This window comes from Saccostrea cucullata, unplaced genomic scaffold, assembly GCF_032062105.1.
Source record: "Saccostrea cucullata isolate Sc308-1 unplaced genomic scaffold, CSIRO_AGI_Scuc_v1 ctg1951, whole genome shotgun sequence".
Lineage (NCBI taxonomy): Eukaryota > Metazoa > Mollusca > Bivalvia > Ostreida > Ostreidae > Saccostrea > Saccostrea cuccullata.
In genome coordinates, this window is record NW_026924737.1 from 43,729 (window position 1) to 70,568 (window position 26,840).

Below are 26,840 nucleotides of genomic sequence, written 5' to 3' on the forward strand. Positions count from 1 at the left end.
TTTATAATAAACAAATTCAATTTGTATTACCATACATATATAAAAGTACATAAATATCCACCTTACAATTTAAAAAAACCTAATTATAGTATATGTTCTACCAAGCCTCGCTTTTCGAAAAAAAAAAACATTAACAAGATTGAAGTAGAAATTCGGGAGCACTAGAAAACATTATATAACCACTTTAAAATCAACACTAATTCGTCTTTAATCATTCACAACAGTAAATTAATGTCCGAGCTTTTTAATGAAATTCAGAATGGTATCCAAGCTCAAAATCCATTTAAACTATACAAATCAGTAGCAGAGCAAACACGGACCTTCATCATCAAAGGTGGGATCAGGTGCCATGTAGGACTAAGCATCCCCTGCTGACTGGTCACATTCGCCGTATGTTCTTAGTCATGATCGAGAAAAACGGGAAATCCTATACATAATTTAGTGTGTAGTGATAGGTTGTAATTGCTGATAAGGTCATTGTATCGACAATAAACTTGCAAAATGACTTCAATCTAGACTGTTTTTTATCCTAGTTTAATCAACATGTTTGTCAAAAGCTTGCATTGTTTTAAAAATTGTTCCGTACAAGGAGAATACTTTTGCATATCGAATTAACTGAGAGACATACACCCTATATGCAAGTGATTAGTGTATATAATGTACAGCTGCTTTTCCTTTTACAAAAATGGAACTCGCACATTTACCTACGAGTATCTTATTTTATATTCACATGAAGAATTCATTTGAATACTTCTACCATGAAAGCAAAACTCTTTGCAGTGGCCTGTGGTATCTTCAATTAAAGGTCACTTGAATGTATCATATGTTATGACTACAAGTACTGAGAATGAGTTTCATCATATTCATTTTATATGTAGCTTTAAATATAAAGAATCAATTTAAACATGAAGAAGAAAAAGATAACGTCATATTTTGTTTTTAGTTATGTCACTTATTGTCTCAAGGCAATGTGGAACAACACTCAATAATAAGTTGAACGATAAATACCAGCACTCATCTGACAACAAAATGATAAAAGAAACGAAGTCAAGACGGCGAACCCAATCCTATTAATTTTCAGTGGTACGGAGTATAAATATTGATGGTAAAACGCAACACCTCTGGAATAAGAAGCATCTGTTGTTATAAACATACTTTAATTTGAGCCTCTGGCTAAAGCTCTTCAGTATTACAAATTCGAATGTCAATGTGCCTCCTTTTGGCGAGTTATCAATATGAAACTCATGTCTATCATTTTAAATGAGATAGTTGATTTATTTTTTCGTTTGTTTTTTTTTAATACGTAACATAATTCCAAATTGTTTTGTTCATCCACCCCAACTGTCATACTGGTTTCGGCATCTGAAAAAAAAATCAATTCAAAGATAACCAAAAAAAGTCTAGATACATGTACAAGAAATCAAAGATATTTAATGAAAGTGGAACATATACATGTAAAAAGAGAAATGTACTTACAAATCTTTAATCATCGTACAAAGCAGTTTAAGATTGACTTTACTTAAATCCAGAGGAGCGTTTGTAGGCTCTTTAACCTTTGTCTCAATATTTATATTGATGTCCAGAGCTTGACCCAAGATACTGTCTCCCAAGAGAGATTGTGACGTATTTGTTGAGTTCGTTATTGACTCGGTTCCAACAGATAAGACTATATTTTCATTTATTATAATGATTATTGCAAATATAGCAATGTATTTGGAATTCAGCATCATCGTGTTTCTGATCTGGATAGAACTGAAATATATAATATTAATTTACATGAATTAGATATAGATGTATTAGTCTACAAATATGATTATTTATGTTAAACAAATAAGCTTTTTGTTAATAAAAAACAGTTAAAGGGAAAAGATGTTTAAAAAAAATTAAACAATCCATCCTCCGCATGGAATAGCAAAAAAGAAATCCGACGAAATTAGATCAGTGCACTTTAAAAAAATATATATCATAAAATATATCTCAATATATCATAACCCCGCCTCCCATATGGTTATAATGATTAAGCCCAAGTTTTTCTCTCGGAGACCCGAAATAAGTGACAGATTAAAAAGTAAAATAAGAGGTGCTAAAAAGTATAATGTAAACAATAATCTTTGAAAGTATCATTTTTCATTCAATGGTAAAGGAGGAACCGCAGAAAAGAAATGTATATCCTTCAATATTATAGAAAGGAATGCAGTCTCCATGATTTGCTTTGGGAAACCACAGATAAGTGTCCGATCAAAAAGTAAAATAGGAGGTGCACAATGGCACTATGTTACAAAGATTCAGTGAATTAAAATTTCATTAAATTTCATCAGTGGTAAAAGAGGACTTGCGGATAAGAGATGGGTGCCCTAAAGCTTAACAGACGGACGAACATACAGACGGACGGACATTCCGGTCACTATATACCCTCCAACTTTTCAAGCGGGGATATAAATATTCCTTCATCTTTACTTAAAGGAGTTAAAAATGCCATAGTGAAACTATTTATAGAACTCCGTGCAGTTGAATTAATTACACTTTAAACGATATTTCATAAACAATCTGCGAACTAGTGACCCTTTCTGAATAAATTACCTTTTGGATGGAATTTTGATCTTGCACATCTAAATAAGATTGTTCTTTATTTTATATCATTTTTCGTAATTGATATAAGGATTTTGAAATGATATATCTTCAGTATAGTCATTATAAAAGATAATTTCAAGTTGAAAAATGATTTTTCTGAATTTCTTAAACATGCCGCTACAACTTTATATGGTTTTAATATGTAGAAGTGATAAAGAAACGTTTAACTGCGTAGTAAATAATGAAATTTTTTTTTCTACTTTACAGATGATGAGTTCATAGAATACATAGATAATAGTCAAACATACCTTCTTTCGGGACAGTTGTTGATTTTTTACATTAAAACTGCATCGACATGAATCTTTTTATAACTGCCATATAATAATCGTTAGTGACTCCAGGCAGAAAGGTTGTGGTTATGCAAATTAGTTATGATGTGTTTCAACAATTCCCTCCATGTTTTATAAAATCAAGAAAAAGTCACTTTTAACCATTCTAATAGTACAAATACATCGTGGGAGTTTCATACATAAATGAAAAAAATGATTGTTGACAAACAATTTATGTATACTATTAAAACATACTTTACATGCAAATTTAATAGGAAACGTGCATAAGTAATTTATACTACATATGTAAACACGGGTGACGTCAAAATAATCGTTCATGTAAATGTAACATAGATCGTTGATTTTCTCTCTCTCTCTCTCTCTCTCTCTCTCTCTCTCTCTCTCTCTCTCTCTCTCTCTCTCTCTCTCTCTCTCACACACACACACACACACACATACCCTCACTCACACACACACACACCCTTACACTCACAAAACATCATATTTCTTTGACCAGACAAATTTAACTAAAGAGCATTTAAATTAGAATGATGTCATTAACTTCATGCCTTTCTTTCTTAAATTTACAACAGTAGACCGCTTTTGGAGCATGAAATATATGAAGAAAACTAACAATATTCAATCTCAAAAGTCCAATAAACAATACAAATGAGAATCAGAGCAAACACGGGCCCCTGAAACATTGGAGATGGGATCAGGTGCCACAAAGGAGTAAACACTCTTTATTGACAATGAATAGAATGAATGTTATGTGATTTTAGTCGAACTGTGCTATTTTGAGACACATTTTGGTTTTTATTTGAGTATGGTCATTATCCAGACCAGGGGTAATGGTAATGCATTGTAATCATTACATTTTTTTAAAGTAATTGGATGTATTGTGTAATGGATCCATCTTTCAATTACAGGTAATTGTAATATAATATACTTATTGGGTTCCGTGGCCCTTGGACGAACAAAGATAACAACAATATACCCGAAATTTCACTTATCATTACTTTTCAATTACACTTCAATTACAATTTGTATGTAAATCTCTTTTTTTTATTTTTATATCTGGAACAATTAATTCAAGGTTACTAAGATTATTTTTACAGTTTTTAAATTAAAATCTTAAATAATGTTTTTTTTTATGTTTATTCAATGCTTATTATAGACATAATTAATAGTTATTGTTTTATTTTTCTAATTTAAAATAAAGAGAAGAGAGAGAAACTTTAATTAATAGGAATCATTATGTTTCAAAGATAGCCACAAACAAGAGACACTAATATGTTTGTATACTGTGACTATCAATTAAGATACAAACTTGATTTCTTTTTTTGTTTTCAAAATTCTTACTCTGGTGTAATGGACTTGGTAAGCAAGATACAAGATCAGTATGATCTACCTGAAGACACAAAGGGAAACTTAAGACCAAACATTAGTACTATTGTCGATCATTCACTCTAAGGGAAGCTGACGATAGAAAAGCTAAGATCATCACGTTTATCATAGAGCTTGGTTGTTAGATTAATATTAACGTCTTTTTCAAGTAAAATATCTAAATATGAAAGAGATTTGTCAGACTCTGTAATATCTTATATATCTTGCTCACGAGGATATATCGTATCGACATATGAATGGAAATAACCACTGTAAATTGACACGTCGTCGATATATCTAAACGTCGAGTTTTAAGTAAGGACATTTGAATAAATGGCAAAGATCGTTCAATTCTAAATTGGAATTGTTTCTCTTTGTCGATTTAGAATTGGAATAGAAAAAAATTAAGAACTATCCTTTGTAGCTTATTTTCTCTAATTCACAAACGAAAACTAACAATAAACTCAAAAAACGAAAAAAAAGATTTCGAAAAGACTTTATTCAAGCAGTGTATCCCAATGATTATTTTTGGACATAAAGCAAAATGAAGAATATATTGACAAACCCGAGGGTTCATGAAGATTTTATAAAGATTTTTATCAATGATAATTGATGATTTTTTCAGGGCGGTAGCCTCTAACAGAAAAAAAACAACATTTTTTTAAATAATGACCGATGAATATCTTTAAATCGAGATCATGTGATAAAAGTTTTAGGAAATATTTTCATCTAACATCTTTATTGTCATGTTTTTGCTTCTTTCTATCTTTCTGTAACAGATGCGGGACTGACAATAGAAGACTGATGTGCGGTGGTGTCATTAAATGACTTTCAACCCAGGTCAAAATCAATGAGAAAAATGTTTTAGGTCATAACCTGTGCAAATACTGAAACCTTATCTTTTTATCTTACTTGTATTTGATTAATAAATTAAGATACTTATATTATTTACGGTTTACAAGTAGTATGTAAAACTTTAATCAGCTTTCGATTTAATGAAAGAAATATACTTGCTGAAATAGTCATTTATCGACCAGTAGTGATATTCTTTTGGGACAATTAGGTTTTCTTTTCGTCACAAGTGGTAGCATAAAGAACCTGTGATAGGCAACAAACACTGTCTAGTATTCTGCAAGTGAAGAATCCAATTTTGAACTTGATTTAGACTCATCAGATGGTTATAATTTTTATAAAGTTTGAGGGATTTGAATACAATTAAGTGCAAATGTGTTGAATTGGTTTTGACGTTTGATACACTGTTAAAGTGAATCAGAAGAAACAACATGTATATTTATTGTGTAAACTACTTCCTTTTTCTGCTTTTATGTTTAAAAGCCCTATCATATTACTACGATATTGAACTTGAAAGACACCCTTTATTATTTAATTTGCAACTGGTCATCTCAAGCATACAGAAATGTCGTATCTATATTTTTGTCGTATCTAGATTTCTTATGCCCCCGTAATCGATGATTTGGGGTTTAATAGTTTTTGTCGTGTCCGTCCGTCCATCTGTTTGTCTTTCCTTGTCTCTTCTGTCTGATTGTCCGAAAAAAAAACATTAATCTTGTCCATAATCTTTCATTTAGTGGAACTATGACTCTCATTTTTCACATGTATATTTGTTGTGACAAGACCTTTCTTTGGGTACAAAAACATTTGACCTTTTGACCTGACCTTGGAGTTTGACACACAACCATACAAAAAATCCAAACTTTTACTTCGGCCTTAAGTTTTGAAGGGTAAATACTAGGACTTTCATACTTCACATATGTATTATTTGTGACAAGACCTTCCAATGAACACCAACAACTTTGACCTTTTGACCTTGACCTTAGAGATTTACATGCTTTAAAATAACTTTAACCTCGGCAATTATTTTTGAACAGTAAGGACTATGGCTTCCATACTTTACATATGTAATCCTTTTAGACCTTTCGTTGGATATTAACCAAAATGAAAAATATAGAAAAAATGCTGAAGTGACACTTAAAACTCTTTTAAATGTTGTGAGAAGGTTTTGTGTTAAAAAACACACATGTAGAAAAACATCTGTTTCTCTGGGCAGTATTTTAGCTTATGGCAGAGTTTCTAGAATGGTATGTTGCGGTAAAGTCTGTCAATATCCATCCCATTGGTGAGGTATTATTAATGCGAAAGTCATAATCTTAATATTTAATGGTGCATATAGACGATTGCATAATAACAACAGTAACATTCAAGGCAACAAAAACGGTTTCCTATCTTTTCTTTCCCCAGCTGTCATACTGGTTTTGACATCTGCAATAGAATTAATTTTCTAATGAATTTTAATACAAGTATATAATTCTTTAACATGAATATATCTGCGTTTACCAAATAACAACAATTTAGAAATATATCTATTCAAAAATATCAAAAGAATTTTACAACCGCCTTAGACTTATGAGGCTTTATGAGTGAAATTGTGTCTGTGTGTTTCTATATCAGATAGAGCTACAAACAAAATCGTTTTCTGCTACTTACAAATGTTTGACAAAGGTACAGAGAAGTTTAAGATTGATGCCCTCTAGGTTTGGTCCGGGAGAAGGGGTAGTCTTCTCTTCCTTTATATTTAGCCGTACATCCAGTGTAAGATCCAATTTGCCATTCTTCTCCTCCAACCGAATAGGTACAATAGAACCCCTTGTCTCCTCTGTGACTGAGCTCACATTCATAACGAGATTGCAAAGAATATATACAGCAAATATAGGCAGGTATGTTGAATAAAGCATCTTTCTTCTCTTATCTGAAAAGAAAAACTATCGTTGTCATTAAATTATAATGTATAAAATGATTATAGAGTTAGGATTTGGGTTGAAGCAGTCGAACCTTTTTAATAAAGATTCTCATACCCCACTGATATTGATATTTTAGATGAACAATTAGACTGCTATTCAGTTTATATATTGATTTTATGAAGACTGTCATCAATTTACCATCCATTCACCACGCAAGAATTCGGTTTGTTGATAAGCAGATACATTTTCCTTTTTATCATAACTCGATCTCTTGATATCATTTAATAATACACCCAACGTTCAATTATATGCAATCTGTTTCTTTTGAAGCTTATACATGTAGGTGTAAGTGATGATATTGACTAACTTCTTTTTCGAAGCGATTGTTCTGGAAGACCTTTTCTATGAACACTTTTTTTCTCTTGAATTCATTCTCTGCACTTTAACCAGTTTTCTAGCTCCTTAATGAGTTGAAATAAAATATGCACACAAAAAATGCATTTTTTCTGTCACGCCTTGAAAACTTGTAATTTATGAGTCGTTTTTGAGCATTTGCTGAAAGTGTACAATAGGGATATAATGATTATTAGGCTGGCTAATTTCCATTAAGCGTTGTCTACTTCGAAAAGTTCAAGATGGCCGCTCCATATTAGTATTTTAGTTTTCATATCATATATATACACATTTTACGATGAAACATTAACAAATAAATCTTCATGATTTATCATCTCTTTGTTGTTTCTGTAATCTGAATATTATATCGACATTTTTTAATTTAAAAATATATCTATACAAGAGACATAAAAATCATGTTTATAACCTTATACAAATAGTTCTTGATATATTTTAACAGAAAAGTAAAGTGAATAGCATCCTAATATCAATATTTAAAAATAAATATGCAATTTTCATTATAAATAAAAAACACAAAGAATCTCAAATTCAATAAATTATTATGATCTTCTGGGTATATTTCAGTGTATCTATGAAAACGGCAAAAATATTTAATAAACCAAGTTACTAAAACGAATTCAATTTTAAATCAGTAAAACAGATTTCTCGAAATTAATTCTTCCATCCACACCTCTCCTTTCTACACTTGAGCTAATTAATGTAGCATACATTATTTCCTGCATATGGATTTTATATTATATCTCTAGATAAATTCGATGCACAATAATCTGTTCTGCAACGGCACAGGAGCTAACCGAAGCAGACTTCTGACAAAGAAATTGATAACACAAGGATATCAATAATGTTGTTCAAATTCATCATTTAGAAATTTTATAACTTACTGTAAAATCATTGTGGTGTCAAATTGTCGAGGTTTGAGGGGATTATATTGGTTTTTGAAGATTTGATTTCGTAATTAGAAACTGTTTATTCATATGAGGTAGAATTTGTGCAAAATCTTATGCGTGAAATGAAGAAAATACTTGCTGTAACCTTCAACTCGACATCTAAATATTATAACCGATCGCAACGACGTACTGTCAATTAACAATGGTAATTTTCATTCTTATTTCAATACGATCTATCCTGGTGAGCTTGAGATAAAAGATACCACAGAGTCTACGATATCTCTTTTATATTTAGATATTTGACTTGAAAAAGATGTTAATGGTAATATAACAACCAAGCTCTATGATAAACGTGATGCCTCTAACTTTTCTATCGTCAACATCCCTTACTTAGGCAGCAATATACCTTAATCACCTGCATACGGAGTTTACATATCTCAGCTGATTAGATACGCAAGATCATGCTCTACGTATGAACAATTTCTACAACGAGGTAAAATATTCTCAAACAAGTTGATGAAACAAGAATTTCAGCAGGCTCATTTAAAGTCATCATTTCATAAGTTCTATGGTCGATACAATGACCTTGCCAGCATATACAATTTATCACTGGGTCAAATGCTGATTTGTACGTTTTCAAAACATACTCAATATATCTAAGTCCATTACTTATACACTTAAATGCCTACGGATTCTATCATTATTACCCGATCATAACAAGGAGCACACGGCGGGTGTGACATATATGGATTGATATATGGCATGTATTGATCTTTTGGAGGTCCGTGTTTGCTCTGCTCCAAACACAAATGCAGTTAAAACAATGAAATAAAATGTAAAGTCTTAAACAACGTAGGGTTAATACACTGATTTAATCTGATGTTTCAGAGGTGCGTTTGCTTAGCGTCCGATTTGTATTGTTTGAATGGACTTCTGAGCCTGAATATATTCGTTATCTCCATATATGCCATTATCATGATTATAAACAGAACATCTCACAAGAAAAAGTCGTGTAGCAACAATACGAAAACCTCGAATAGCTGCAAATTAAAAACCGTGTTTAAATAATTGTTATTTTAATAATAGTATTAATAGAAAAATGGAGTCATAATAAATTTTCTGTCAAGATGACGATATTGGCATAACCATACACCTATCTACTAATGAATATTTACCTATATAGATAAAGCTGAAAAAAGTTTATTTACAAATTGTGTACATACCTTACTTTTTACTTTTCAAAAAAATGAAAATCACGAAATCACAGGACTGTTCTCTTACGAATAATGACACGGTAATCGTTAATGACTGCAGGCATGTATCGTTTGTAAGATGTAAATTAGTTTTCTTGATAAATGTCGACAAGTTATGCTGTATGACTTTCGCCAGTAATTATCAGTGTAAGAATATTTACATCTGATTATATGGTCCTTGAAGAAACATGTCTCATTTTAACAGAAATTTTGTTGAAATAATCAGATGTAAATAAATTCTTATGTAATAAACATCGCTTATAAGATTGCAAAAGAAAATGATTTTGCAAATTTAAACATCTTGGTTACGTCCGAGAGCTATTAAATTTTAGGCAAGAGACACTGCCATTGAAAAAATGGATCAGTCATGAATATAAGAAGAATCATAATGTGGATTAGTAAGCATCCAATGTCGACTTGTCGAATCCGCCGTTGGGAAATCGTATACATTTCACTGCAAAAGAAATGGTTCTTACATGTCGATCATCATACTGCAAAAAGATAGATTGCATTTGATGATAAATTTATTTTATCGACCATAAAATTAGCAAAATGTTGTTTTTAATAAAGATTTCAATATCCTTGCATCATCAGCAGTCTCGTTTGAAGTCATCATTTCAAAAGTTCTATGGTCGATACAATGACCTTTTCAGCAAATACAATTTATCATTAAGTCAAATGTTGACTGACCTTTTTTCATACAAATTGTGAGTCATTTTTAACACATTGACTTGACGACGGATTTTTCTGTTATTTCCCAATTATGACAAACAGCACACGGCGGATGTGACCTTTTGGTAGGGGATGCTCATTTTTCCATGGCACATGATCCCATCTCTGCTGTTTTGGAGGTCCGTGTTTGCTCTGCTTCTATTTTGTATTGTTAAATGGACTTTTGAGCTTGAATACTGTTCGTTATCTTCAAATATTTCATCAACGTATTGTCAGTGAATTGGAGGTTTAGAAATTTTTCGTACGCAGAGAATTTGATATATATGTTATTGAATAAATTATGTCAATTGAATACAAAAATAGGTCTGCTTACAAACGGACGTAATAAGTTTCCAAGGGGAATCCAAGAGATAGATTTTTGAACCTCTAAAACTAACTACAAATTGTCAATTAGAAACCCTGCATTTTTTTAATTTTCAATTTCGTATTTGTAATTCAAAATGTTTTTACAAAAATGATTTTTTGTATTAACAACGACAAGGTAGGTCAATTACGCGTTTTAATTTTATTGAAAAAGCAGTTGTGCTGTCAAAAAGGTTGGATTTTAATAAGTTGAGTACAATGGTTATACATGTATAAAGCATTGAAAAGTTTTACATTTTGATGTTTTTAATTTCCGTAAAATTTTGTGACTTCAAAATTTCTAAATGTTTATTGACCTTTAAAGTATTCACATTTTAAAATTTTACTTTTGGAATCAATATGTGTACAATGACCCTGCAGTTTCTTTTTCACTGCAGTTAACATTTTGGCCTGAAGTGAAGAAAGGGGCTTTTAAAAACCTGAATCATAGTAATGTTTGTATGGTGAAAAAGAACCATCTTCTGCAAAAGGACTTCTAAATAAATGGGAAATACAATTTTTTCATAGATAGGGACCATCATGAACAATAAAAAAAATTTCATACAACAAGAAGTGGTCATACACAAAATACAAGCAAAATTCATTAGTCATTTTCTAGATTAAAGGAAAAAATTATCTAGATAGACGGAAAATTGCCCAGAATAGCAAAAACAATTTACAAAAATAAATTATATTTCCTGTGACTTCTTTTGAAAAATTAGTCCATCTTTGGTCGTCCCCTTAACGTAGACATCGGTGTCCTGGATCTGTAAACCAGAAAGTAAGCTTGTCATTAATATTGTAAGATAGAATTTTTAAAAGAAGAAATTGGATTGAAATATGCTTACTTTTGGAAAATCTGATATAAATGTAGAATAAATTCCAGGCATGCGACTTCTTTTAAGTTTACGTAGTGCCTGTTTGAGATTGCCGATTCTGACGGAGTCCACTGATGATACAGCGTCAGGGTCATTAACTCTCACTGATAATAAAACCTTGCTTCCTATCAACAAAAAGTATTTTCATAATGATGATTGGTCAATAAAATTTCCTGTTTACATTATAAAAACATGTATTAATGTCTTCCAAAATTTCAGAAAATAAAACACACACCTATTCTAGGACTTGTTGACCTTAACCAGTTTCTCCCTTTCGGAACCAGAAACTGATGTGTGAAGTGTAATGGTTTTTGTTGTTCTCTCTTGGCATTAAAAAGAAAAGACCATTTGTCTGAAATAAACATTTGCATAAAAGACGTATGTTCACAGTGTTATGGTTAAAGCCGAACGAAAGGTTTGTCAAACCATCAATAACAATACATTGTAGCGTAAAGAAATTAGAGTCATGTCTTCAGTTCGTAGTGAATCAATCAAAAAATGTAAGAAAAAGTTTGTCTAAGTATTAAATAACAAGGGCACTTTTATTGACAATGTACTTTACACTTCACCTCAGATGTTTTCAAAGGATGCGTTTTTAAATAAGGGATTAGACACTCTATTGTTTATGTTTACTAACACCAACAGACAGCACTGGCAAAACCCTAGTATAGTTTTGATACCTTTTACTTTCCACTACATATTTTCAATTCATATTAAATTATCAATTATGGTTTTGATGAGGCGAAGGATACACCGCTATGACAGTATACGCACCTAAAATTGGTAGCTTTCGTTTAATAAAAAATATCTTTAAAAATTATAAATGAATATCTCTCTAAACATGAAATCCTACCAAAACTTTAAAAGGAAAAGTTAATGTTTGTGACTATAGACTTTTAACTGTAAATGAACGATTTACACAAAAATGTCAATTTTCCTGTTTTCAATTTTTTACCTATTTAATTTTTCAACGGGTAGTTACATTTTGATTAACATCATAAAAGGTAACAATTCTTGACTTACCTGTGGACCGTTTCTGCTTACATTGTCCGGTAAGAAGAAATGATATCCGTAAATCTTTCTCTGTAGCCATGGCCTGAATGTATCTTATAGTTATATCGTTTTTTGGTGTAGCGTCACTGAATACATAAACTTTAGACCCATATTCAGCCGCTGTAACCGCTGTAAAATAATAATAAATATACGATATCGTAAATATAAATATTTTTTTCATTATATTTTTTTTTCATTATTAGACGACCTATTTTACAGAAACTTTAACCAATAAAGGAAAATTCTTATTGTGACCGTCAACTCGATATCCAAATATATTGACATGTTTTATTAATGAACAAAATTCATTTACGACGACAAGATATATCCCAGTAAGATAAAGAAAAAAAGATGTCATTGAGTCCGTATATTGGGATGTTAAATTGAATTAAGACGATAATGGCAAACTGACAACTAAACTGAATAAAAAGCGTTTTTCCATCGCCAGATATTCGTATTTATGTTCTGCTAACACTTGCATATGGGGTTAACGTCTCCCATCTTATTCAACTCTAAAGAACATCCTCTTGATTAGAAGTTTTAAGCAAAGACAGGCTAATCATAGAAAAGTTAATTTAACAGGTGTTTCAACAACTTCGTTTGAAATCAGAATTTAATAAAGTCCTTGGTTATTGTAATGATCTTGTTAGAAAACATATCCGATCTTTGGATTTTGCTAATATTATGTCTTGTTTTCATTCAAAATTTTGATTATGTAACATTTATTCTTCCAGAGCAATACTAACGGTTCTCTTCGTGTTTGATCGGTCAATAGGGGGTGCTTACTCTTCATAGGCACCTGATCCCTACTCTGAACTTCCTGAGGGTTCGTGTTTTATACCCTGTCCACAGAGTTGTATTGTTAGTGGATCATTAGATCAATCACTTCTATAAATGTACATCATTATTTCAGTTCTAATATAATGAAAACATATATTTTACAAACTAAGACATGAACATAAGTATTGTTTAAGTCAAGGATTTTTTTTAAAATCCATCATTTATTATATGCACGTCTATGACTATATACAATGAAGCGCATTGAAGTGGTAAAATTTTCCGTTTGACTGGAACGTTTTGAGCTATCTTTAGAACGACGATTGTCATACAATGACACGCCTATTTCTTCAGAAAGGAGAAATCGGTCAAATGGTTCATTCGAATACCTGTAGAACAGGTATTCCATGAATATAACAGCCAATCAAATTGACGGTCTACTTAAACATCGAATAAGCACGTGTTCGACTAATACTTGTGTTATGGTGACTCCAATAAACATGATAAATTCATAATTATACACAAATTCGTTGGAATTACAATGAAGCGCATTGAAGTGGTAAAATTTTCCATTTGGACGAAACGTTCTGAGTCATGTTTTGAACGTCAATTATAACATAACGACACGCCCATTTCTTTAGAATAGAGAAAGGAATATTCGCCGTAATGTTTTAGGACACTATACACTTTCCGCGACAAGCAACATGCGTTACACTGAAATGAAGATTTTTAAGTAAGAAAAAGCTACAATGAAGCGCATTGAAGTGGTAAAATTTTCCATTTGAATGAAATGTTCTGAGTCATGTTTTGAACGTCAATTATAATATAATGACACGCCCATCCCTTTAGAAACGAGAAAGAAACATCCGTCGTAATGTTTTAGGACATCCCACTTTCCGCGACAAGCAACATGAGTTTCACTGAAATGAAGATTTTCAAAAAAATACAGTCCCGCTTCTGTAAAACATGTGGAACGAATTTTCATATTTAAAAATTATGATTTTATCATGTTTATTAACATAAGACATGTATATTTCGAACACGTGCTTAAAAATTTGATTGGCTGTTATATTTATGGAATACCTGTTTTACAGGTATTTTAATTTGAGTCTAAAGAAATAGGTGCACACAAATTTTTCATTGTATATATATCTTATGTAAAACACGCATTCCGGATTTGTACATAATTATGATTTTATTATGTTGACTGGAGTTACTATAACACATGTATTACACATTTATGTAACAATTTCATATCGAAATATGTTTACAGGTACAAAATTTGGAATTTTCATTTCTAAAGAAATGGTCGTGTCTAAAGATAGTTCCAAACGTTCCATCCAAACAGAAAATTTTACCACTTCAATGCGCTTCATTGTACGTGTTTTACAGAAGCGGGGACTGTCTAACTCACTTTTATAACTTTAAAAAATCTCCATTTCAGTGAAACTCATGTTGATAGTGGGGTGTCCTAAAACATTACGACGAAAAAAAATGAACATCTGAAGAAATGCGTGTCATAATAATATAATTGACATTCAGAACATGACTCAGAATTTCAATGCGCTTCATTGTACGTCACGCCGTTTTGGTAGGATTACTTTACCTGCTTCTGTTCCTGATACGGAGTAAGTACAGGAATGGTTGGTCGCTATGCTAATAGAACTGAAGGCAGATACGATATCAGTACCGCTGGTTTTTGTGATAACTGTCGGCGTTGTTTGGCCTGAATATATGGAAAAATACACTAGTATTCAATGTTAACATACATTATTCATTTAAAAAGTCATATTAACTTTAAAGTCTGAATAGGTGCACACAAATTTTTCTAATATATCTTATGATATTCCACATGTACTTAATCTTACACATTTTTAACATTTCATATCGAATGTTCACAGAAGAGTAAAAGAACGTCCTTCAAGTACATTTTCTCATTACAAGAGATACAAAAAAATGAACATCATGTCATTTCATTTTTATCTTGCATTGTGGTTCATCAAATTTAAGTTTATAGTAGTGTAATGTATGTTTTTGTCTTAGACTTCATGGTGCTTCTGGAACTAAACTCAGCGTCATTCTAATTTTAAGGTCAAAGTCACTATAATCGTTGAGATCAGTTCTGACCTTTAACATAATTATATGATTTTTGTTTCTACTCTTAAAACATTCAATTATTACCTGTGACCCTTACCTTGATTTGTGTAGACCAGTATATAGTTATAGGGATTACTTCCGGAGGCCACCAGTTTCTGGATTTCCTGTTTGATCGCGTCTCTTTCTGTAGAAACACTGGTATCAATGACAAAACACAGAGATATTCCGGCGTGAAGTTGCAGAAGACTTTCAAATTTATTATCCCCAAACACTGCCCTCAGTCCATAAGCTTTTTTGAAAATTAGAAAAATACGTAAAGTGTATTAGGTTTTAATATTTAACAGCAAAATTTTCTTCTATATTGAAAGAATTAAAGACAAAAAATCAATATGTGATTATAATAATGCTTTTTTTTAAATTTAATTTATCAGAATTATGGAGTGGAAATATCAAACCAAGTTTAATTTTACTTTTGCCAGTGAAGAAATATTTTGTATGTTGAATGGCAAGTTTTGAAACTGCTGTGTGATTTACAGATAGAGGTGAGTAGGCCGCTGTGTTTGTTTCTTTATTTATTCCGCCAAGAGCAGCAACAATAGTGGCACTAGTGTCAAATTTCCCGCCATGACTGCATTTTCCTGTTGTGTTTGTGGTTGGTTCTAAAAATATTTTGAAATTTATTTTAAATATTAATCGAGTGCATATATAAACTAGCTGATATCGTCTTAACATTATAAAATGTCAACCTACATGGACCGCACATGTCAATTAAGGATGAATCAAGACTATAAGTGGACAATGACATACTTGAAGGTTTAACGATATCTTGTCCACTCCTGTATCCGCTTGTCAGTTTGTTGTTATTGGTCAACAGGGGCGGATCAAACAAACAAGGAAGTACATCACTGTAAAGATAAAGGCGCGATACGACGGCAATAGTTATGATTTATATTAATATTACTTCACATAAATTTTGTTACATTTAATCTCTCTTCAGCAACATATTATTGTAGATGTTTGAAAAAAAAATATTGACAGTTTTTTTAAAAAGGTATAGCGTTTTAAAATTAAATTGATTACCAGCCATATGCTAAGAATTACATATTCCAATAAAAGAAAAAGCATTGGGTTAAGCATAGCACTTTGAAACACAGCTATCTTGTTTTACATGTTTATGTATAGTAAAGGAGGTTGATTGTGTACAAACCCACAGTTTTTACAGGTGTCCTCAGATGCTGCTGCTACAGGAAGCAGTGATTTGCCAGGAACGCCTGATGTTGGGAAATACGCGTTGTTACCCAATCAAACACAGAATATTAATACACAAACTTCTAATTGCTAAATCAGAATAAAGTTAAACAGTTTTATGATTATCTATACCTAAATCACTGTAGTAAGTCGACGAGTTGATTTTTTTCCAGTTGGTATTACTATAAAAATCTTGAAGAACATGTAAGTACTGTCCAATCATGTTACGGGCCGTGGCATAATTTGGTTGCGAGACATTCAAGGCGTCAAATGCTGACGATCGTAGGTTTAATAAAATATTATTCCCTTATAAAACAAGAAAATTTATTATAGATAAGTTGACTGTTTATTTTGCTCAAATGTTATCAACTGAACATTTATAATGAAGAATAGCTATGGTAATTGCATCAAGAAGATATAAAATTCAAACGCCAAATTTTGTTTGTATATTTTGTTGTTTATTTGAACTATCCGTGAAATTTCAATTAAAAGCAATCATATTAATCATCTACAACTGAAAACAGTACAACACCTTGGTTGATTTGTTCGCCATTAAAATGCCAGGCAGCCTCTCGTGAGTGATCGTGGTCCACGCGAGAGTTGTGATCGACGATATCATCAATGGCGGACTGAAACTTCTTCTCTGGCACATAAGCTTGAATAAAAATTGAAATCAGACAGGAAAACTCGACTTTGAAATGTACAAATAAGTTTATTACTTGTTATCATTGTAGAACTATGAAGTACTAACTACTTAAAACACTGCATAGTGAAATGAAAAAGAATTGTTCTTCAGGTATAAAGCTAGACCTTTCATAATTATCATGCAGTTCCCAAATTCTATACTTACACCCATAGTAAGCGTCAAACAATTTCCGAGCTGTTATATTTGCTATTCCCGTCAGAGATCCAGGTTGTGGTGGTGCGGATTGTCCAGGGGCGGCTTTACTCTCAAAGTACTCTGCAACCGCCAACAAAATACCCTGCTCCGTAAGATCCTGATGAGTGTAATCACTAGGAGTGATATATGGTGTAAAGGCGTTAGGAATAAATGCGTTAACGCCAACGATGTACAAAGAATAGAACGACAAAAGGATCATTGCAACAACAGTGTTGAATATGGAACTAAGAGACAGAGAGAACTCTTGTCATACTGCACTGGGTTCGTGTGCATTATGGTCTAGATTGACACAACCCCCTGACTGTTAAATAAACAAATCCCAAGTTTAATCGCTTAACGCCATTCCTTAGTTTTATCATTCCAGTAGTTTCCTGCTTTGTAGTTTAGAATGTAGATAGGATAAGAAAAAGTTAATAAGGACGTATTTTTTTTTCAAATTGTTGGAAGCACATAATTTTATTTTGTTTTATTACATAATAACAAAAATCATCGGTTTATCAACTTCAGATACATGGTCTCTCTCTCTCTCTCTCTCTCTCTCTCTCTCTCTCTCTCTCTCTCTCTCTCTCTCTCTCTTGAAAAAGAGTTTTATCAATTTCTTCTCGAATTTATTTTTATGTAGTCAGTTAATTTAAAAATTCACATAAACAATTTACAGCAATGATATTTTAAATAAGTCAATTTGAAATTCAATTATTGCTCTCCTGGGTAAAGATACGTGTTTAATCATTGTACTTTTAAAAAATGGATCTCCTGGATTGTCCAAGCATCTCAACTTAATAAATTGAAAAAAATAAATTTGATCGGTTGAAAAATCTTTATCTATACCTTTTAAATCGCTTTATTAGAAGACTTTAATGGCTGTGTAAATTTAAAAGTTAAATAAATTGTCGTACCTTTCGATATAAACAAGCACTTAGCATCGATAAGAAATATCAATACGAAGAAGAACTTGGCCAAAGCCCGTGGATTCGAGTGACAGGAACAACCCTCGGCATTCTTACGTAGCTATTTTCTCACACAAGGTATTGTCTTTTTTGTCAGACGCATCATGAGAAAACTCAAAATTTTATTTTTCGAAGTAAGTTTTTGATAAACTGAAAAAAAGGTTGATGAAAAATCTCCTTAATTCTAAGACTGAACATGTATGAATGAAATCTTGTGTAAAATTCGCAGTACTTTTTTGTTTAATTTTATTTTTCTTCTTAATTTTATCATCTTCTTTTTTAATGTTTTCATACACTTTTTCCCCTACAAATTTAAATGTTAAATATATTCTATTAGTGCTTCATTTTAATGTCTTTTTTAAATCTGCGACAAAAGTGTGCTTCATTCACAAATTTCCCTTACACATTTTAGTGTCATGTTCAGTTTATAGAATATATATATAGCATTTTTAGAATTATTTACAATTTGTATATACAGATGGGGACTTTCACTTTTTGAGATGTATAGCGATATGATTGAGATTTGGGAATTTGTTCTTATCTTATTTGGTGCAGAGGCACTTGTTGGAATCGGTGTTGGAATATTCATTTGGAGGAAACACAAAAACAAGTAAGCTAATCTATTCATAAAGTTTCAATTCAACAGAAAACCTTTTTTTACAAAAATGTTTTTTTTTTTAAATAAGTTGAAATACCAAAATAAAATTAGCTGTTAAAAGAATTATGAAGACAGGCTTGTCATTCGATCAACATTGTAGAACAGATTATAGCTCTCAGAGAGACCTATTAGATGATCTTCAAGATGACGTCATTTTAAATGATTTGTACGAAGCAGACGACCTCGAGATCGGCGTTCCCCCACATGATTACCAAGAAGTAAACGATGCTGTGCGACTGAAGGTTTTCCGGCGACTAAGCAGCATTTCTGATTTTTGCGAGTCCAAATCAGAAGCCCGCAGAACCAGCATCTTAAGTGATGTTGCATTGCCTGATGTTGAACCGCGCCCAGTGCCAATGGTACTTGCTACCAATGATGACGTATTTTACGGAAGCGACAGACCGTTGAGTGACATGCGCCCTCCGTCTTACCACACGCGAATGTCGTATGCTCATTCCAATAATGGGGAAGACTTGACTCCTGTCAACACACCCAGCCCGACAAGATTTAGAAAAGCATTATTTATTGATGAGACCACAAAAGGAGGTCTGACGAGACCTAAAATGGGTGACCCAACGCCATTTTCTTTACACACTGGTATGTTACCTTTACATTTTATAAATATTGTTTGCAGCTTGATATCTGCATAAAATGTACATTACAAACACAATTTCTAACTATAAAGTTGGTCCACTAATCACATTTTTACCGGTATGTGCATGAAGTTAATAACTTTAAATTTGTTTCAAATCTTAGAAAAGACAGAAGTGTCAATGGAAAAGATGGACAAAGCAAAACCATTGTTGGATATTTAGAATCCAAGGGGAAACAGATCTGCTTTAAAAACAGTGATGTTTAGTGTTTGTTTAATATGTAAAAATAATATTTGCTATTGTTCCTTTATTATTCATGCTTTGATTTTCAAGTCTGTACATTAATATCATGAAAATCAATTATGTGTAAACAAAGGAATTGTGCAATTATAGCTTAACTAAAAAACTATGGTCTGCACTTTTGACTCTGGATTTGCTATATATCTTCTGCTGTCAAACATGTATAGGAATATATTTCAAGAATAATACTTATATATACTTATATATTTCAAGAATGATACATGTAAATAAGTCTGATGATGCCTGCATTTTGCATTCATAAAGTTTCTTGGCAATAAACTACATATATAGTACTTAAAGGTATTTAGATTGTTTTATTTCTTTAAAGGATAACAGTTTTGTTATCAATACATTAAGCCAATAAGTTCATACTATTTCAATATGAAATATTTGTGCAAAAAGCTTTGAACTTTATAATCAACGTTAACATATGAATAAATCCATTCAAAAATTTCTAAGGCTATCTTCAAAATAATGAGCACTTGGAAATTTCTCCCACAGAAAATTTCATCATACATATAGACAGGGTGAGAAAATTCAGGAATAAAGGAAATTAAATTAAAAAATGTTTCAAGGGAAAAAAAGTTGGAATCTGGCAATTCAGTGGGTCGGGAGAAGGCAAACTAACTTTTTAACAAATATTGTCTGACCCTTTGCCTTTTGTATGATTTTTTTTTTGTAAAGCTTACCTTAACTTTTACGAGGTTTAGACAGTTTTATTCTTCATATTTCACATTTCTTTGTTAATTTAAAAATTAAAACTAGTGGAAAGAATTCAACTTACAAGAATATTCTAAGAATTCAGTGATAATGATATTCTTCTATACATAACATCCTGCAGATACCTGTAATTGGAAATGTTTACGTTTTACCAGGTGTACTTAATTTCTTGAACTCTGCGCACATCACTAAGCACGGAATGACAATACTGGTGAGCTGGTTGTGTTTTCTCTTTTTTTATTCTCTGATTTTTTCTGGATTATAGTTTTAATCCTTATTTATTAACACACAGCAGAATACTTTTGTTAGTAATGAATACAACTCACTCTCTCTCTCTCTCATACACCCCTTTCTCTCTATCATACTTAAATCACTGACAACGAATGACAATGAAGACTGACAAACAATGAAGAAACAAACCACAAATAGGTGGATCCAAGATCTAACACCTGGCTACATTAAGGATAAAGTGTACTTCATGTAGACCAATGATATATGTAAATCAAACGCGGTATAAACTTTGGGGTTTTAGATAAAAGATTTTTTTCGTGTGTAATGCTGTAGCAAGATATGAGTCACTAAAGTATATGGAAATTTTTTAAAAGTATAAACATCAAATATGTGTCCAAGCCCCTTTAACAAAATAGTCTTTATACGAAATCGTCTAATATTGCTATGAAATACTCATTACTAACCAAGAACAATAGTGGTGTGAATTATCTAACTAAAAGGAATCCATCATGACTGATAAATTAAATCTGCTTGAAACTGCAAACGGGGAAGCAATCAGTTAAATAAAGTGAATTTGATTACCTTTAATTTTAAAAAAAGGTCTTCCTACATTAATATTTAAATCACTACTACAACACCAAAGAAGAGTAACGACCACACCATGAAACATATGGAGACAATGAACAGTATTCAAGATCAAATTCTATAAAACAATGCAAAATAGGAGCAGAGCAAACACGGACCTCCAAAACATCGGAGGTGGGATCAGGTGACATGGAGGAGTGAGCATCTCCTAAAGACCGGTCACACCCACCCTGTGCTCCTTGTCATGATCGGGAAATAATGAGAAAAATCCGTCGTCAATTCAGTATATAAATAATGGGCTAACAATTAGTATGACAAACGTCAGTCAGCATTTGACTCAATGATAAATTGTATCAGCTGACAACGTTATTTTATCGACCGTTTTTTTTCCGAAATGCTGTCTTAACACAAAACATCGTTGTGTCATCAACTTATTTTCAATGGATCGATTTGTTTGAAATGTTCATACATAGAGAATGTTTTTGCATATCGAAATTCCTTTACGCATCTCTTAAAATTGTAAACAAAATTCATTACAATGTGGAAAATCTAAATAGTATAACATGCGTTAATTTTTTTTCAGTTGTTCCGTTAAAAAATAGGATCCCTGCTTAATAAATACGTCTATGTCATATTGTGCAACTGTGAAAAGGAAAGAAGATGTTTCTCTTTTCTTTTTTAACATATCAATATTAAAACATCTATGTTTATTAATAACGTGTTCGAATACGTCTAGATCTACTTGAACCATACGTCCCCTTCAGCATCGTAAATTCAGCGGAAAGTCTCCCTCACTTTACCTGTCTTCTTTTTACTATACAGGAGCACTTGGCTTACTTTGATAGAAATTCCGACACAATGCCTTAATAGAACCAGTATCGCCTTCAGGTCCAAAATTCAACATAAGAGAAGTAAAGACAAACAGTGAGAAAAGCAGAGACATGCTTGCAGTTATCATAACAAATTTTCCAAATTCATAGATAAACTGAATTTGAGCTCCTATCATAAAAACAAATGCTCCAAATGTGGTTAATGCACCGGAAATGACAGAAAATCCCATCTTTCCTAGCATGTCACGTGTTTTGTCCTGTCGCTTTTCGAATGGCGACATGTTGTAGGCTTCAGCCAAATGAACGACATAATCTACAGCAAGTCCTACCACCATGCACAAATTAATAGACTCGACCATCCCTAATTTTAAACTTTGCAGGGGTATCGATCCCACAACACATACTGTTACAAGCAGTATAACGATCCACGCTAGAAACCCGATGATGAAGTTCATCGTAGTCAGAATAAGAACAAGAAGGGCCAAGGACAAACCAATGATTATCCCTTGTATTGCCGAATCTGACAGCATCTCTTGGACTCGTATCCAGTGCCATGTATTTCTTGTGCATTGAAAACCATTTTTCAAGGATGCTGGCATTTTATCTTTTTCATCGGTAATTAGCTGTTCCCATGCTTGATAAATCGAGCTTCCTTCACTGTATCCCAGGTTGTTAACATTAACGGATAGATTAACTTGAATTCCAAAATATCGAAGTTTTGTGCCATAAAACATGAACATAAATGGTTCTTCTTGTGTGTCGCGAACAATATCTGTTTCTCCAATTATGTATTCATCGCCAATCAGGTGGTCGAACATAATAAAGTTTTGAATGGTCTCTCCTGTATACTTATTAGTTATCCAGTATTCCAACCCTATCTCCAACCATCTATCAAAGTCCTCTGGAAAAAAGTGTGAGGTATTGTATATTTGACTGTTGGAATTCATAAACTTTGTCATTTTGGCCTTATCTAGTGGGATACTGACATTTAGATCCGATGGATACCTTTCCCTAGCTTCTAATAGATCTTTTTGAAGAAAGAGTTCCATGGTTGTCAGATAGCAACTGACTTCTGGTTTTCCAGTGATGATATTTGTTTTTATTCTCAGATGAGTCATTTTTGGTTCGGCGCCATTTTCCAAACGTTGGCACAAATCATAGATAGCCACCTGAGCTTCTGCTGACGAAGGGTCAAATTTATCATCCCAAACCATTTTTCCTCGACAAAAACCGGATTTTTTGCGGCTACATTCACTCATGTCTCTCGCCAACAGTCCCCATACTAAATATACGCTTGTATGCTCCTCCCTAAAATTTCTTTGGAATGTGTAGTAATGATGTAGTGTTGCCTTTCCTTGATTGTGCGAGGGTCGGAATATTTTTACTCGGTTACTGTCAAGCTCCAGTTTGGTTGCGTTATAAATGAAAAACGACGAAATTCCAAAAAACAACACGGGTATGATTATACGGAGAGGTCTTAGGTTCATAAAGGTAAAGAATCTGAGTCGCAGAAACTGAATTATTATCCCCCAGTCGTCACATTCTTTGCTAGTGTGTATGCAGTTAGTTAACTGTTTTTGTTCAAAAAGTTGGTGTAGTCCTTCTTTCGAATCCTCCAAGTTATCAAACTCTGGTAACATATCTGGAATTGCATCTTCTTCTGTCTTCGTATTCAAGGAGAACGGAATCAAGATGACGGATAATCCAGATGCCTTTTCTTGAGGGAGTTGTGTACATTTTTCACACAAAACACGTCTCATGCGTCTCACACAACAACCAAATCTTTCAAAAAACCACCCTTTGACTTTGATAGTTTTGGGTCTAATTTTTTCGGAATATAGAACAATGGCGGTTGGAAAAAACACTAAATCGCATACATAGTTGACACCAACTAAGATACCTGTGAAGAGGCCAAAAGATCTTATGGGTAGAAGCGGGGAAGTTCCACTGACCAGAAAAGCCGCCATTGTTGTCAGTGACGTCACAAAAGTAGTTTTAGCAGCTCTGTTGTAAAATTCAGCCAGGCGATGAGCTGTCAAAAGGTTAGTATCTTTGCCAGTGAGGCGCCAAGAATCGTAGAACACGAACACGTCATCTGCACCGATACCAAGAATTATAAATATGGAAACTATGTGTAAAAAACCAAAATATTCATAACTAAGTATAAATCGATATATCAAATTTGCAAGTAAAAAGCTTGTTAAAATACTATATATTCCAAACGACGTTATAAAGAACGATTTAGTTTGAATCCACATAACAAGAAAAATGAACAAAAAACTCCCAATTGCAAATATCACGTCATCATATGTTTGCTGTAGGGCTTCACTTTGATATATCATTTTGCTTGTGAAGTACATATACATTTTGTCCCCGATAACATTATTACGAATGTCTATTAGATTAGGTTTCACTTCATGAATTAAGAAATCACGAATTTGGTCTTCACTCTCTAAATTAAACAGATCACAGATTGTAATTAATAATCTAGTAATAGAAGCGACACTTCCTGGCTGACAAGGGTCGTAATCTTTCGGAAGGAAATATTCAATATACTCTTTGGTTTCATTAAATTTCATAGCACAACATAATACATGTTTTGGATTGTTAAATTCCAAATCAGTAAAACTAGAATTTAAGTTTAAATATGTACCATCAAAAAGCCGAATTATTGACTTCGGTTTTACACACTGAAAATCCTCATCTTTCTGACAATAGGTTGAGTAAGTGATATTGTACATTAAATTTTCAGTATATTGGATTAAAATGAGATTGTTTTTACTGAATATTTCTCCATTGTCGACTTGTAAGATGACTTCTACCGTATCCCTGACCTGCCCTTCAAGCCATAACGGAAATTGTGGGTCGAACAAAGGCCTGTATATTTTCCTGGGGTAGTCGTCACGGCTCCTCCATGCCAGATCCTGCTTTCTAGTGCTGTCGTCATACAGGACAAGGGGGACCGTCTCAAAATCCACAGGGAAAACATTTTTCTCTGCCACAACGAGAGACACTGTCGTAACTATGGCAAAAACGTGAATTGTCGATGACAACAAAAATGCTAATATTGGGAAGTTTGCAATAAATCGGCAGTAAAAGGGTGCATGTAAGATATTTTTCATCTCTTGTACATTTTCCTGTTCGACGATATCATTTTCTTCCAGTTTGAATTCTTTTAAATCGTCAAACCGAGCATATGTTGAATTTTTATTTTTTATTCTCTTTAACCGTTTAGCCAACGTCTCTATGTTGGAGTTTTTAATCTGTTGTTTTGAGGTCTGCATTTGCTCTTCTTTCCTTTTCATGTCGCTGTTGCAATTTAGATTATCATTTTCTTCAAAATTTGCCAATTCGAATTCCATTTTTTCTCATAGGATGGACGTTTTAATTTTTCGTCATCAGTATGATTATATAGGCAAAGTAGTGTACATTTGCAAGTATCTTCTAGTATATTCTACTTATTCTATGACTCGTCGAGCTTCATATTACATCAAGAACCTCATTGGCTATCATGGTACACTGAAGATGAAAATCATTACGGGTAAGTAAATATGAAAATCAAAGAAATTATAAAACAATCTTTTTAAAAACATTATTTGTCCTCTCCAGATCGACATGTCACATATTGATGGACTCAAAACTTTTTTAACCTCCAGCAAAGTTTTCAACAATTCCAGAATCTACTAATCGCGTCAAAACTATTTGCTCATTTCTAACAGATTTTGGAATATTTCGCATTCATGTTGTAAGTTTTTAAATCAACCTATCGAACTACTTTTTATCCTGAATCAGAAGAGGACAATAAATGTATCATTATAAAGGTTGTCGAATAAAATATTGACTTATATTTACTTTAGAAGTAAGGCAACAGAACAAAAGAAAGTAAGGTAATTTTTTAGGAGACATGGTGGTACACAGTTTTGTAAAGCTGCAGCGGCATAAATAATTTCCCTACATTTACATTTGTATTTATCTATAGCATTGATTCAAAAATTCTTAGGCCGAAAGATTTCTCTGTTCTACAATAAAGTTTTACTGAACAGAATGACTATTTTATTGTTTCGTGTCACTTACACCCACTTAGTATTTCTCCTTTGTTTCTTAAACGCAATAAACATGTCCCTATCCAGACTTTTTGAGCTGTGACTTTTTCATCATTTGAAACTCTTGTGATGTACATAGAGAATAATACATGCCCTTTTCCATATCACATCCTGTATCAGCCCGAGACACCAATATCAGCCATAGGGCCGAAGGCCCGAGGGCTGATACAGGATGTGATGTGGCAAAGGGTATGTTTTATCATATTTATTACATACTTAGTAATAAAATACAGAACACATTAAGCT

At 32.5% G+C, this 26,840-nt stretch overlaps 3 protein-coding genes and 2 long non-coding RNA genes across 5 annotated transcripts; 1 reads left to right on the top strand and 4 right to left on the bottom strand.

Moving 5' to 3' along the window:
• Positions 1 to 1,254: 1,254 nt before the first annotated feature.
• On the bottom strand, positions 1,255 to 3,091 carry LOC134267168 (uncharacterized). The gene is made up of 3 exons (XR_009992106.1): positions 2,880 to 3,091; positions 1,477 to 1,752; positions 1,255 to 1,362 (listed from the first exon to the last, which is right to left on the bottom strand). It is a non-coding gene; the product is annotated as an uncharacterized LOC134267168 (long non-coding RNA).
• A 3,358-nt stretch (positions 3,092 to 6,449) lies between these two features.
• LOC134267178 (uncharacterized) lies at positions 6,450 to 9,763 on the bottom strand. Its single transcript, XR_009992107.1, has 3 exons — positions 9,570 to 9,763; positions 6,792 to 7,053; positions 6,450 to 6,566 (listed from the first exon to the last, which is right to left on the bottom strand). It is a non-coding gene; the product is annotated as an uncharacterized LOC134267178 (long non-coding RNA).
• A 1,585-nt stretch (positions 9,764 to 11,348) lies between these two features.
• LOC134267177 (von Willebrand factor A domain-containing protein 7-like) lies at positions 11,349 to 17,947 on the bottom strand. Its single transcript, XM_062749396.1, has 12 exons — positions 17,577 to 17,947; positions 17,259 to 17,381; positions 16,859 to 17,032; positions 16,686 to 16,749; positions 16,286 to 16,383; positions 15,949 to 16,137; positions 15,576 to 15,767; positions 14,988 to 15,107; positions 12,575 to 12,733; positions 11,787 to 11,903; positions 11,522 to 11,676; positions 11,349 to 11,440 (listed from the first exon to the last, which is right to left on the bottom strand). Exons 1-12 carry the CDS (start codon positions 17,824 to 17,826, stop codon positions 11,363 to 11,365), a joined length of 1,719 nt encoding a protein of 572 aa, XP_062605380.1. The 5' UTR covers positions 17,827 to 17,947; the 3' UTR covers positions 11,349 to 11,362.
• Positions 17,948 to 18,481: 534 nt separating this feature from the next.
• LOC134267169 (uncharacterized) lies at positions 18,482 to 20,270 on the top strand. Its single transcript, XM_062749386.1, has 4 exons — positions 18,482 to 18,652; positions 19,053 to 19,184; positions 19,333 to 19,829; positions 19,989 to 20,270. The coding sequence occupies exons 2-4, from the start codon at positions 19,075 to 19,077 to the stop codon at positions 20,045 to 20,047; spliced, it is 666 nt and encodes a 221-aa protein (XP_062605370.1). The 5' UTR covers positions 18,482 to 18,652; positions 19,053 to 19,074; the 3' UTR covers positions 20,048 to 20,270.
• A 2,205-nt stretch (positions 20,271 to 22,475) lies between these two features.
• Positions 22,476 to 25,853, bottom strand: LOC134267166 (protein dispatched homolog 1-like). The gene has a single exon (XM_062749384.1). It carries the CDS (start codon positions 25,851 to 25,853, stop codon positions 22,476 to 22,478), a length of 3,378 nt encoding a protein of 1,125 aa, XP_062605368.1.
• Between the last annotated feature and the right edge of the window lie 987 nt (positions 25,854 to 26,840).

Bases quoted from the DNA above. Each gene is read 5' to 3' on its own strand.
- LOC134267177 (XM_062749396.1), bottom strand. From the start codon at position 17,826: ATGATCCTTTTGTCGTTCTATTCTTTGTACATCGTTGGCGTTAACGCA. The intron at 17,033-17,258 runs GTGTTGTACTGT...TTGTTTTATAAG, and splicing joins TGGCGAACAAATCAACCAAG to GGAATAATATTTTATTAAAC. The intron at 11,677-11,786 runs GTGTGTGTTTTA...TTTTGTTGATAG, and splicing joins GTCAACAAGTCCTAGAATAG to GAAGCAAGGTTTTATTATCA.
- LOC134267169 (XM_062749386.1), top strand. From the start codon at position 19,075: ATGTATAGCGATATGATTGAGATTTGGGAATTTGTTCTTATCTTATTT. The intron at 19,185-19,332 runs GTAAGCTAATCT...TCAACATTGTAG, and splicing joins TGGAGGAAACACAAAAACAA to AACAGATTATAGCTCTCAGA. The intron at 19,830-19,988 runs GTATGTTACCTT...TTCAAATCTTAG, and splicing joins GCCATTTTCTTTACACACTG to AAAAGACAGAAGTGTCAATG.
- LOC134267166 (XM_062749384.1), bottom strand. From the start codon at position 25,853: ATGGAATTCGAATTGGCAAATTTTGAAGAAAATGATAATCTAAATTGC.